This window comes from Brachyhypopomus gauderio, chromosome 7, assembly GCF_052324685.1.
Source record: "Brachyhypopomus gauderio isolate BG-103 chromosome 7, BGAUD_0.2, whole genome shotgun sequence".
NCBI lineage: Eukaryota > Metazoa > Chordata > Actinopteri > Gymnotiformes > Hypopomidae > Brachyhypopomus > Brachyhypopomus gauderio.
In genome coordinates, this window is record NC_135217.1 from 6,736,942 (window position 1) to 6,748,923 (window position 11,982).

Consider the following 11,982-nt stretch of genomic DNA (forward strand, 5'->3'; position numbering starts at 1 on the left):
TATGCCGACACCCAAAACTTTTCTAATTAAATCTGTATCACTTTCACGTGTGGTCCTATTGGTTATATATCCAATTTGTGGTCATGTGATTTGAATGTGAACGGCCAGATCAGGATTCCTGTGGCTCTTTGCCGATATACACTTAGCGCTGTCATTGTCAGCCAGCTCTGACAGATCAGCAAAACAGCAACAGAACAGAACAGCAGTGACAAGAACAGAAGCTGGTTGCCGGGCGTCGTAGCGCCTCCTACATCTGATCGTGTACGGCTGACGAACCGTTTGCTTCCAGTGTGCCCTTTCTGCCAATTTTAATACCATGAGCTATCTCTCAAATATACCGTTTTTTTTTTTTTTCTTTTTGTCGGTGGTTACACAGGTGACCCACACAATGTATCACTGTTCACATGCAGAGGACAGATCCAATCACGGTACTGACAGCTACAGGTCGCTTGCAATTATGAATGTGAATTGTCAAGATAAGAAAATCTGATCTAACCAATTAAATCGGAATTGACCAATTTGGATTGTAATGTGAATGTGGCCTGAAACTAACACTGATGTTTGGTTCGGGTTACGTTCCTGATTCCATTTGCAGGTTAATATTTCCCATCCCTAATATAGACTTTATCATAGAATGTATTTGTGTTTATAAATTAAAGTGGATGCTTTAACGTGCCTTTTCAAACCACAGATACTAACATTCATTTTCCTTGTCACTGTATTGCCAGCCAATGCTAAACTATTCTCTCATATACTTAACACTGCGTATGCTGTTTCGATCTTAATACGCACTAAACGTTGACTTTAGGTCCTGTGCAGTAACTCATGTGTGTAACTCTGTTCTAATGCTGTTCCTTATTAGTAGCTGCACTTCTATACTGTGATGTCTACACTGCATAGATGTCTTTAGCTATTTCCCAGAGATGAACTCTGACTATCTTCCACAAATACACCTTTCCGATCCGTGAAGTCATTGGGTGGTGATGTGTAGAGCAGCAAACAGAACTCTAGATGTGGGTCAAAGCAAAAAAAAGTGGTAATAAAATAAGAATCCGGGACATTACTGGGCTATGGGGCATTGAAGACCACTGTACTGTTAATGAAGCCCATTTACCTATTTACTGACTACAGTGACTATGAGCCTTAAAATAAAATCAATTGTTGCTCCATGTAAACTTGTGAGCAAATGAGTTTCTGATGGTTATTCCTCCATTATCACTATAAGAGCAGAATAGCATTACATCTAATGAAAAGCTTCAGCACTCTGAAGTTGTGTAATTACCCAAAGTCAAAAGTGTCCTAATTACAGTTTTTCCCAGTCGATTTGGTTCATTTCTCACATCATGATTTACATTGGCATCACAACTAGTGCATTTCTCAAAACAGTTAGTGCAAACAACAAAACTCAATGAAATACCTGCAAAAGCAGATACTTTTTTTTTTTTCAAAATTCTATGTTTTTGCCCCAAAAGCAAATATTTAGGTCAGTCAATTTGTCAGTGCCATCAGAATATCTAGTCTGTGTGCCATTGCCTATGAACAAGGCAGTCAAAATACTTAGTCATGTTGTCAGTCAGTGCAACTTTAAATCAAAGTCAGTGTAGACTGTATATTCTGATGGAAACTAGCTAAGCTTTTGATTTCAAGAACGCTGCATATTCTGTGGTATTTCAAATAGACGTTACACACATACAAACAAAGTTACACATGACTGTATGTGGGAGACTGATAGCAAGAAATTGGACTGGAATCAAATTTGTACAGCAATATTGTTTGACTGTATTGTTCGCACTGCAATTTGTTGAGAAAAACAAATCTGATTAAAATTCAGAAAAGACTGACTGGAAAAACTGCAAAATTAGAAACTTATTCTACACATTCATACAACCTGAGCACATACAGCCTCCTCTTGTTGTGTGAAAATGGAACCTCTGCCAGACTATGAGCTAGTTTTGATATCCTATATGGTATAAGAATGTAAAAATGCAAACTAGCTTCAGCCATTGTAAGACCATGACTTACATGTAAAACATGGTCCACAATTGCTGCCCTTACGTATTTCATTGTTTTGTCACCTCAGTCTTACACCACACAGTCTTACCCCTCTACATCACAGTCTTACCCCTCTACATCACAGTCTTACCCCTCTATACCACAGTCTTACCCCTCTAAACAACATAGTCTTACTCCTCTTCTTGGCTGTTCACCCTGTACATGGCCTTGTCTTTCCATTATGGGACTTTGTGATACTGCAGTGTTTAGCGTCTATAAATGTTTGCTAATTACAGTAAAGGTTCATGAGACTCACCTCTGACCTATGGTTAAAACGATTGGTTGATCTAAACCTTCACAAACTCCCTTTCTTTCTGTAACTGAATGTTAAAATTAGGATAAATTACCAAAATGTAACAAAAAAATAAACTAAATAAATAAATGTAAAATGATGCCTTAGAGATTATGACAACATGTTCAGCACTTTTGCATATAATGACCTAGGCGATGACCTAAAGACTAAATGTTTTGGAGGGTAAGACAATTCAACTGACAATCCATACAACACATTTTGATAAACATAACATAAACAACTGATAATGTAAAAAACAACAGACAATTGTCCATGTCCATTTGTAATATGTACAAAAGCCTTTGCAAAGTGTTAAACACATTGAGAAATACAATTATGATGTGCACAAGTGACAAGGAGATGTGGAGACTGAATGAACAGTTTTGAGAATTTCAATTCTGATCTGAGAAATGGACCAAATCGACTGAAAAAAACTGTAAAACAATTTACATGAGAAATGATAGGTGGGAATATTTTTAAAAATTTTAATGTTAGATATTAGATATATTGTCAGAACGTTATATATAGTGTGTAGAGAGATGCTTTAGTAACTCCTGAAAGAGAAGACATCAAGGAGGGAGATATTACATACAACACACAAAGTTAAAACCAGAGGTGTATATTCCAGGTTCAGAAAGTAAAAGTCCTCACCAGGATTTTGCTCAAGCTTGCTAGATTTTCTAATTAGTGCAATCCAGGTAAAATTAGTGGAATCAACACAATCCAGGAAGCCTGAGCAAAATCCTGGTGAGGACTTTTACTTTCTGAACCTGGAATATACACCTCTGGTTAAAACCATAATCTAGCTAGCTAGCTAGCTAATAGAACTCACCAGTCACATCTAGAAATCTGTAATATAAATGAATGCTTTACTCACCAAATCTCTCCTACATTATTGATAGAAAAGGATGTGCTGACCACTGAGAACTGAAGTAATTGTTCTTTTTGATATTTTCACAGCACATCTTTTTTTGTATGTTGGAAACATCCTGACTGGTGTTGAGAGTGCAGGACTGCGGTTAGCCAGTAGGGGGGGTTTGAGGCAGCCTGTTAGAATCTACGTCATAACCATCACAGCATGACAATCCACTTATCTGTAAAGTCCACAAAATGGCTTAATCTCTAACTCAAATACCATTTACAGTCATATTATCATATTTATGTTATTATTTCTTGGGATTGATTACAGTATCTCTGATGATGGAGATGATGAACTATGATAGATAGATAGATAGATAGATAGATAGATAGATAGATAGATAGATAGATAGATAGATAGATAGATAGATAGATAGATAGAGCTGGGCTTTATCATCAGTATGCTGTGGAAATCAGCAGAAGGACAGATGACAGGAGAACGCTGGCTCTGATCCGGCTGGTCCTGGCACAGGGGCTCCTCTCGGATCACAGGGGGTTCTGCAGTGGCTCAGGTGGGAGAGGAGACAGACAGATAGAGACATATACTGTGAGAGCTCTTTGAAGTTAATAGTCTGTAATGAGACAGGAGGTGATAAGAGGCAATGATACCCTTCCTCTTACACATATGGCTACACACACACACAATTCACAGATCACAGGCTACATCTCCAGTCCTCCTACGTGTACAAACAATAGATGTAGCGGCCATGCTACCGCCGTCTGTACATGATCAGATTTAGATACCATCAGATGTACAATGTACAATCTTTATCTTCTCTTGTACCTGCTTTCTCTTTCTTTATCTCTCTCTGTCTCTCACACACACACACACACACACACACACATACACACACATTTTACCTCAGTGGATTATCTACAATGATCTCATTCACACAAATTCAGTAGATGACAATGGAATCTGACTTCTTAACATAAACACCCATCGCTGCCCACCACTGCAGAGATTTTCTTACAGTCCAGCTGTTACTATCACACTAATTATGCACATGCCATTAACATGAACTGTCTCCCAGTCACACTGGGGTGTAAGATCTTGTTCTCTGAACTGACCTCCAATGGGATCTAATGAAGAATTCTGCGCCCTACTTTGTCTTAACAGGAAAGTTTCTAGGCAACCAGCTGCTAAGCTACGGGCAGCACCTGCTCCTGGCATTTACGGCCGAGACCAGCGAGCTGCTGCCGAGGAGCGTGGCCGTGGTTCTGGAAGGTTCTGGAATATCGGTCCGTGCCGACTTGTACGCTGAGCAGATGCCTGCCGGCAATCGTGGCCACTCATTCCGCAGCTCCTTCACTCTCAGGTACGTGTGTGCGTGGTTCTGTGTGTGTGTGTATTATGTGTGTGTGTGTGGTTCTCTGTGTGTGTGTGTGTGTGTGTGTGTGTGTGTGTGGTTCTGTGTGTGTGTATTATGTGTGTGTGTGTGGTTCTGTGTGTGTGTATCTCGTGTGTGTGGCCCTGTATCTGTGTCTCCTAATCTCAGAGCAGTCACACTAGGGCCTCTGCCTTTTGTGCTCCAAAGGAGTTGCTAGAATTAATTATTCAGCATGCAAAAGCACTTTCTACCATCAGGGAAAAGGCTATGAAGAATTAGAAACAAAAAAAATTGTCATCACTTAACCAAACTCATACTGCATTCACCACTGGGCAGGTTGTTCAAGATTCTTCTTTCAAAGCACCTACAGTAGTCACTAGACTAATTAACTGTGCAGCACCTGTTTGTTAATGAGAGGGTCTGGGTAGCTTCAACTCAATATGTTCTTGTGTACTGATGGCAGAAACAGCTGAAAGATTTTAAGGGAAGTTAAATTTATCTCAGTAAGCATATACTGTTAATTCGTCTAAGCAAATAATTTTCCAACAAGTTTCCAACTTGTGTCACTATTCTTGTTAGTGTGTAAAGGAGTGACCAAGACCATGTGACTATGACCTGGGTCTGTGCTCTAAGGCCGATCTGTAGGAAAACCTGCTTGAACCGTGACTATGGTCCTATAGTATTCATTATGTTGACCACAATATGAGTCTGTATGAAGGTCACTGAAGCTGATTTGTGACTTGATTTGAATAGCTCAAAATAGAAATAGTGTTGCACATGCTAAACCTAAAATGCTCTGTTATGGTTTTAACCAATAGTTTGCTGGGTTTCTTACCGTGTGTATGTGAGCAATGCATTTGATTAACCGCTGTTCAATTAACATAAATACAAAAACAAGTTAATTGTGTCTTTAAATTAATGGGTTTTGATAATTAAAAAATTACCATTAGTAATAATGTTAGTAATAATTACTGAAGAATTAAGAAGTACAGACCACCAAATTTCAGACAATTACGGCTCTAATCCTTTATGAATTAGTTTTTTATGCCCTAGAAGAATTTTTGAGTCAGAATAGGTCATCACTGATTTTTTACATTTTTTAATGCTTTGATTAATTAAATTAACTAGAAAATACCCAAGAATTGGTGTAATTATGTTCCATTCCCTAACTGTGTGATGCGTTAAGCATAATAAGTGTGTCATGAGTGTATAACTGTTCGGCTTGGCTTGTTGCCTGGGGTTTTTAAAAATGCACCAAATGGGGCTCTTTGGGAGAATCTTTTCTGTGATTGTTATCACAATTGGAGCCCTTCTACAGGTATTCCTTACACCGCCGGTACACGTGGTTGTTTACAGTCTGCAGCAGGTCATAATACGCTCTATTCTTCATACATGGATTATCGAGTTAGCGAACAATTTGACATGATCCTCGATTTATCCGTTCTTGCTGTTGTGGCTGTAGGAGTTTTTACCAACACAAGTCTGTAAGCTCATACCTGTTCGGGAGCAGGTTGTTTACTGTAAACAAGATTAGATCACAGATTTAGCATCATTCTCTGCGCAGGAAGTCTGTCCCAGCAAATGCAACGCTATCCCTTTGGGAGAAACACATTGAAACAGAGGCCATAGCAAAGAAGCTTTCACACAACATACTTGCAAGATTACCCAAACCCTTTGGCAGACCTCAAGTTTCCTCATGAGAAGGTGCTGTTTTAGTGGGCAAGGAATTGTGTTTATTGAAGTCAACTGAAGCTGCACTTTTGCAATAGAGCTCCATGTACCCTAACAACTTTGGAGATAATGTGATTCTTTGTATCTCAGTTTCCTGTACACAACAATGTATGCAGTTTAAGTAAATAACCCACTATTATAGAAATGATTGTAGTATTTTTTTCACAAGTATAGTAGTTGGTGTAATTGGCTGCGTCAGTGTGCGTAAAAAAATCCTGCTTTCTCACCCCAGAACTTGCTCTGACACTAAATAAACCGCAAATTATTTAAAGGTTTGTAATTGATACTAATCTAAGAATAAAATACACACCCATGTTATATATATATCATCTATTCTGTCACTTTTCGTATCACAGCTGTTTTCCTGCACTGCCTTTGGTGATTATAACAAGTTTAAAATTCTTCACGAGCTCTCGTTCTGCCAGTAAAAATAATTGAGCTCTGTCTCACCTTTCTCATTAGCCTGCTGACGTGTTGATCGTGGTTTCTAGTCTCGATATATTTGCCCTTTTCCATCAACAGGAACGTGCGATTTCCCCACACAGCCCAGTTAAGCTGCTCAGCCTCTCGCATATGGTCAAAGACTCAAATTAAACTGTATGGAAATGTGACCAGCACATACTGCACACATCATCTTATGTTGTAGTGGTTATGTTGTATACCAGTTAAAACTGTAGAAAAAATTTTTGATCTTTGCAGAACTTTTAATAAATAAATTTTTGTATTTGTCTGGCTTAGCTGTTGGAAATCTCAAGTGATGTACATTTTTAAAATTCTCAACATTAATAACGTAAGCATGAGGACAACATGCATGCGTGTGCGTGCGTGTGTGTGTGTCTGTATGCATGTGCATACACGTGCATATGTGTGTGGGGGGAGGGGGGTAACTTGTTATCAGATATTTCCATCTGTTTATCAGTGGGGTGTGGATGTCATGAATAAACATAACGAAGTGCTCACAGCCACACGTGTCTGCGTGTGAGAATGTGTTACCCTGCACACGTGTGTCATTGACAGGGTATGATGATGTTGCCCCAAACAGTGAATATATCAACCTGTGTTTGCCAGGGCAGGTTCATAACAGCTCATTTTAATTCTGTGAAAGAGGAGGATCAGTGTGGAAGAGCAGAATACAAATATATCTTTGGGGGAGTATATGGGTAAAAAAAAAGTACAGAGAGGATATAAAAGCCTGTGTGTGTGTGTGTGTGTGTGTGTGTGTGTGTGTATGTGTGTGTATGTGTGTGTGTGTGTGTGTGTATGTGTGTGTGTGTGTGTGTGTGTGTGTGTGTGTATGTGTGTGTGTGTGTGTGTGTGTGTGTGTGTGTGTATGTGTGTGTGTGTGTGTGTGTGTGTGTGTGTGTGTGTGTGTGCGTGCGTGTGTGATCAAACCATGTTTGTTTATAGACCACATTTAAAGACAGGTGTAAGCTAAATCAATCAGCTGATTTCAAACAATGTACAAGAAAACGAATGTGAGAAAAACAAACTATATGAGACAATAAAAGGCAATAAAAAACAAGAGCCTAGGGTGACAAAAGCGGACACACGAGACAAAAGAGGACACACAAGACAACATACAGTACTAGATGCTATAGAGCTGATAACATACAGCATTGGATGCTATATAACTAATAAGATTCAAAATCCCAAGAGAATATAGATGTTTTCAAATGAGATTTTAAGACGTCTGTTGTGAGGGATGAAACAGGTAAGATATTCTGTAATCTTAGGGCCCATTTGCCGGTGAATCCCATCTGAGCCCATGGAATGGTTAAAAACAACTAACCAGTTAAGGCTTTGCATTTAGAATTTAGGGCAGAACCTGCAGGTGGACCTTCATGTAGCACTTTAAAAGCAAATAGTAAAGCTTAGGCTCAGGGTGACTGGTAACCACTGGGGTGTTCATCTGAGATGCTGTAGTTTTTCTGACAGGCTGCATTCTGCATTTACAGGCATGGCAAAGTTCATTAGCACATTCACATGTAAAAGGGGGTAACTGGTTGATACTGGATGAAATAAAAGTTCCAGCAACCATTTCCAAGTCTTTAGCTGACAGCAAAAAAGTATTTTATTGTATTAGCATAACTAGTAGAAGGTTATTCTCTACTCCTCACATGTTAAAGGCAGATTTTAGAATTAAAAAAATAAAGGTATTTAGTGTTTATGAGTCACAAAAATGAGTTGCAGGGAACCATTATCACCTGTTGTCAGTGACAAACATAGCTGTGTGTCATATTTGCCACACTTCTAAACCCAAGAGAGAGGATACATGAAGACAAAATGGGGCCCATAATGGAGCTGTGATGTAACCCAGAAATGACAGGCACCAAAGAGAAAGACATGTAAAAGGGTGATTTGCAGGGTGAAGGGAAACCAGTTAATAGTAAGTCATTGCACACCATGCGCAGGGCACCCACTGTGCTATGGTGTTCTTTTAAACCTAACCAGAATTTATTTCTGCTTAAAAAAACAAATCTTAAAAAATGAAACAGCAATGCTTTGAAAGAAGAGGGAGCTAACAACCTAAAACAATCAAGGCTTTTTAAGCAGTGTTGGACAACTGCATGTTTAGATTAATGAAACAATGACAATGGATTAGGAGCTGTTTATTAGGAGATTAATACAGTGTGTGACACATCAGATGATTAAGAAAACGTGTGAAAACCCAGTGGGCATGCCAGTGGTGGGCTTCTTATGTAAGATTAAGTGTGTTCAAGAGGATCTGAGGATCATCATCAAATTTTTTCTGTATCAGCTTTTCATCTATTCGAGCATTCCAGCATATATCAACTGGTAAAGAAACAGTAAATAGCAGGTAAATAACAACTAGATGTGTGTTTTTAAAGAACCAGTACATGAATGTCTATATGTGCCTTCCCAAAACTTATTTTAACATCATTTTAGACCCTATATAGTTCACAATAAAGACACCATCATGTAATGTTTGGATATACAGAGACATACGTGGAAGACAAATGGGTTCTGAGCAGGCATTAAACTGACGTTTACCCACAGGTTAACTGAGAGGGAAGTAAATCCAGCCCTGCATGCGTTTGAGTTTCAACGTCTGCTCAGCAACTTGACGGCGTTGCTCATCAGTAATGCAGGTGGACAGAACTGTGAGTAAAGTGTGTGCATGCTTGTGTGTGTGTGTGTGTTCGTTCTTGTTTTAGTTCCTTGTGGGGACTCAGTATGCTCACATGCAGACACATATACCAAAATGGTATATGGTATATGGACTATCAGGGCAGTTATAAACACTGAGTACTGATGGACATGCAATGACTACTACATACTAAGATCTACTACCAAGTCTTGGTTATGATAACAATTAAACCTGGATTAAAGTTAAGGATTACATTTAGATTTAGAAGTAATAAGGTATCATTTGTACACTGACCACAAAAATCACAAGACTTACTCCTTGTGCTAAGTGCTAAGTGAAACTCTGAACACTTTTGTTAAGATTCATGTTAGACACATCTTCTTTTTACTGAATCCCCACATTCACATGCACAATGTGCATATGAGAAAAAGTCACCCAGCCCACCAAGCGCTGGGGGTGTCGTATCATCTAATTATTGCTTTGAATAAAGCAATAACATGATGTGTTTTGCTAAGAACGTGCTCCTGTTTGATTGGCGTCGTTCCTCTCAGGAGAAATGGATTATTAGTCCATTATTATTCATTTGTCAAAAGTTTCATTACAACCTCAGCTGCATTGTTCTGTAATACACACACTGTCAGTTACACATGCAACACATCTGCCAGAGTGAGATATGTGTTCGCTTGAATGTGTGTGTGTGTGTGTGTGTGTGTGTGTGTGTGTGTGGGGGGGGGGGGGGGGGGGGGGGGGGGGGGGTGTTAAGGGAACATAAAACTTTTTTATTGGATCCAGTGTTTGATTTTGTGTGTTTGTGTGTGTTTGTTATGCCCTTATCATTATTCCAAGGTGTTTTAGGTACCCAAGAGAGAGAGATGCCCTTTAACCTCAAACACGTTGTACCTCTGCTCCATTCAGTCCACATTGATTAATTTATCTCTTCTTCATTTATTTATATACTTATCAAAGAGTCAGCCAGCAGCAGAAGGCTGATGTGTGTCTGTGTAGGAAAGCGTGAGAGGCCTGAGGGTATAGAAGGACACGGGTATCGGAGGACACACTAGCACAACTACTGCGCACTGGAGACTCCTTCTCTACCTGAAGGAAGTGTAGCTTATCATGCCAAAACTGAAGAGATGCTAACAACAGTGCTAACGTGTTGTTTTAGTATCAGACTCATATAGGTTTTGTTTACCTATATGTTTGTTTAGCCGTTAGACGCTAGACTCTTTGGTTTCAGCAGACTGAAGTATTCACAGATGACTGAGGAGTCTGCATAGCACAACAATATGGCCTACTGTTGGGGCCAGCTCTCAGGGCCTGACAGAACCAGCTCTCAGGGCCTGACAGAACCAGCTCTCAGGGCCTGACAGAACCAGCTCTCAGGGCCTGACGGGACCAGCTCTCAGTGCCTGACAGAACCAGCTCTCAGGACCTGACGGGACCAGCTCTCAGGACCTGACAGAACCAGCTCTCAGGGCCTGACGGGACCAGCTCTCAGGGCCTGACGGGACCAGCTCTCAGGGCCTGACAGAACCAGCTCTCAGGGCCTGATGGGACCAGCTCTCAGGGCCTGATGGGACCAGCTCTCAGGGCCTGACAGAACCAGCTCTCAGGACCTGACAGAACCAGCTCTCAGGGCCTGACAGAACCAGCTCTCAGGACCTGACAGAACCAGCTCTCAGGGCCTGACGGGACCAGCTCTCAGGACCTGACAGAACCAGCTCTCAGGACCTGACAGAACCAGCCACCAGGGCCTGACAGAACCAGCTCTCAGGGCCTAATGAGACCAGCTCTCAGTGCCTGACAGGACCAGCTCTCAGGGCCTGATGGGACCAGCTCTCAGGGCCTGATGGGACCAGCTCTCAGTGCCTGACAGGACCAGCTCTCAGGGCCTGACAGAACCAGCTCTCAGGGCCTGACAGAACCAGCTCTCAGGGCCTGATGGGACCAGCTCTCAGGGCCTGATGGGACCAGCTCTCAGGGCCTGACAGAACCAGCTCTCAGTGCCTGACAGAACCAGCTCTCAGGGCCTGACGGGACCAGCTCTCAGTGCCTGACAGGACCAGCTCTCAGGGCCTGATGGGACCAGCTCTCAGCTGGGTCATGTCTGGCACATATGTGAGAAGGCTCAGTCAATTCCAGATGATTGTGTGTAGACAATCTGAGCAATTAGGGCTTTTTCTCCCCAAGTGTGTGAAGTCTGTCCACTCTACTCTCTACATCCATTTCAAGTAGATAACAATCAACGTCAGCAGTAAAAAAAAAAACGATGTTGTTGCAACATTGTATGTCAAATTCAACAGTGATGTAAACCAGAACCCAATTTAACTTGCGACATATCAGTGGATCTCCACACTACTCCACCACTGCACTGATGCCCCCCCACCCTGTGCAATTCTTCTCCTCCACCTTCACCTATTGAACGTTGGCCCCCAGCCCCCAGGACAGCTGCACTCTGAAATGGACGTGTGATTAAACGTTCCTCGCATAGATTACCCCCATCAGCCTCTCGGCCCTCTGGGGGCGGCCATGCGACCGAAGACGAGCGC

General features: G+C 41.1%; 1 protein-coding gene across 2 annotated transcripts in view; it reads left to right on the top strand.

Moving 5' to 3' along the window:
* The window catches only part of lamc3 (laminin, gamma 3), a 69,453-nt gene that overhangs the window by 37,444 nt on the left and 20,027 nt on the right, over nt 1-11,982 (top strand). For both annotated transcript variants that reach the window (XM_077011211.1, XM_077011212.1), the window contains 2 exons: nt 4,383-4,581; nt 9,343-9,446. In XM_077011211.1, the coding sequence (XP_076867326.1) occupies nt 4,383-4,581; nt 9,343-9,446 (303 nt within the window). The remainder of the gene's footprint in view (nt 1-4,382; nt 4,582-9,342; nt 9,447-11,982) is intronic.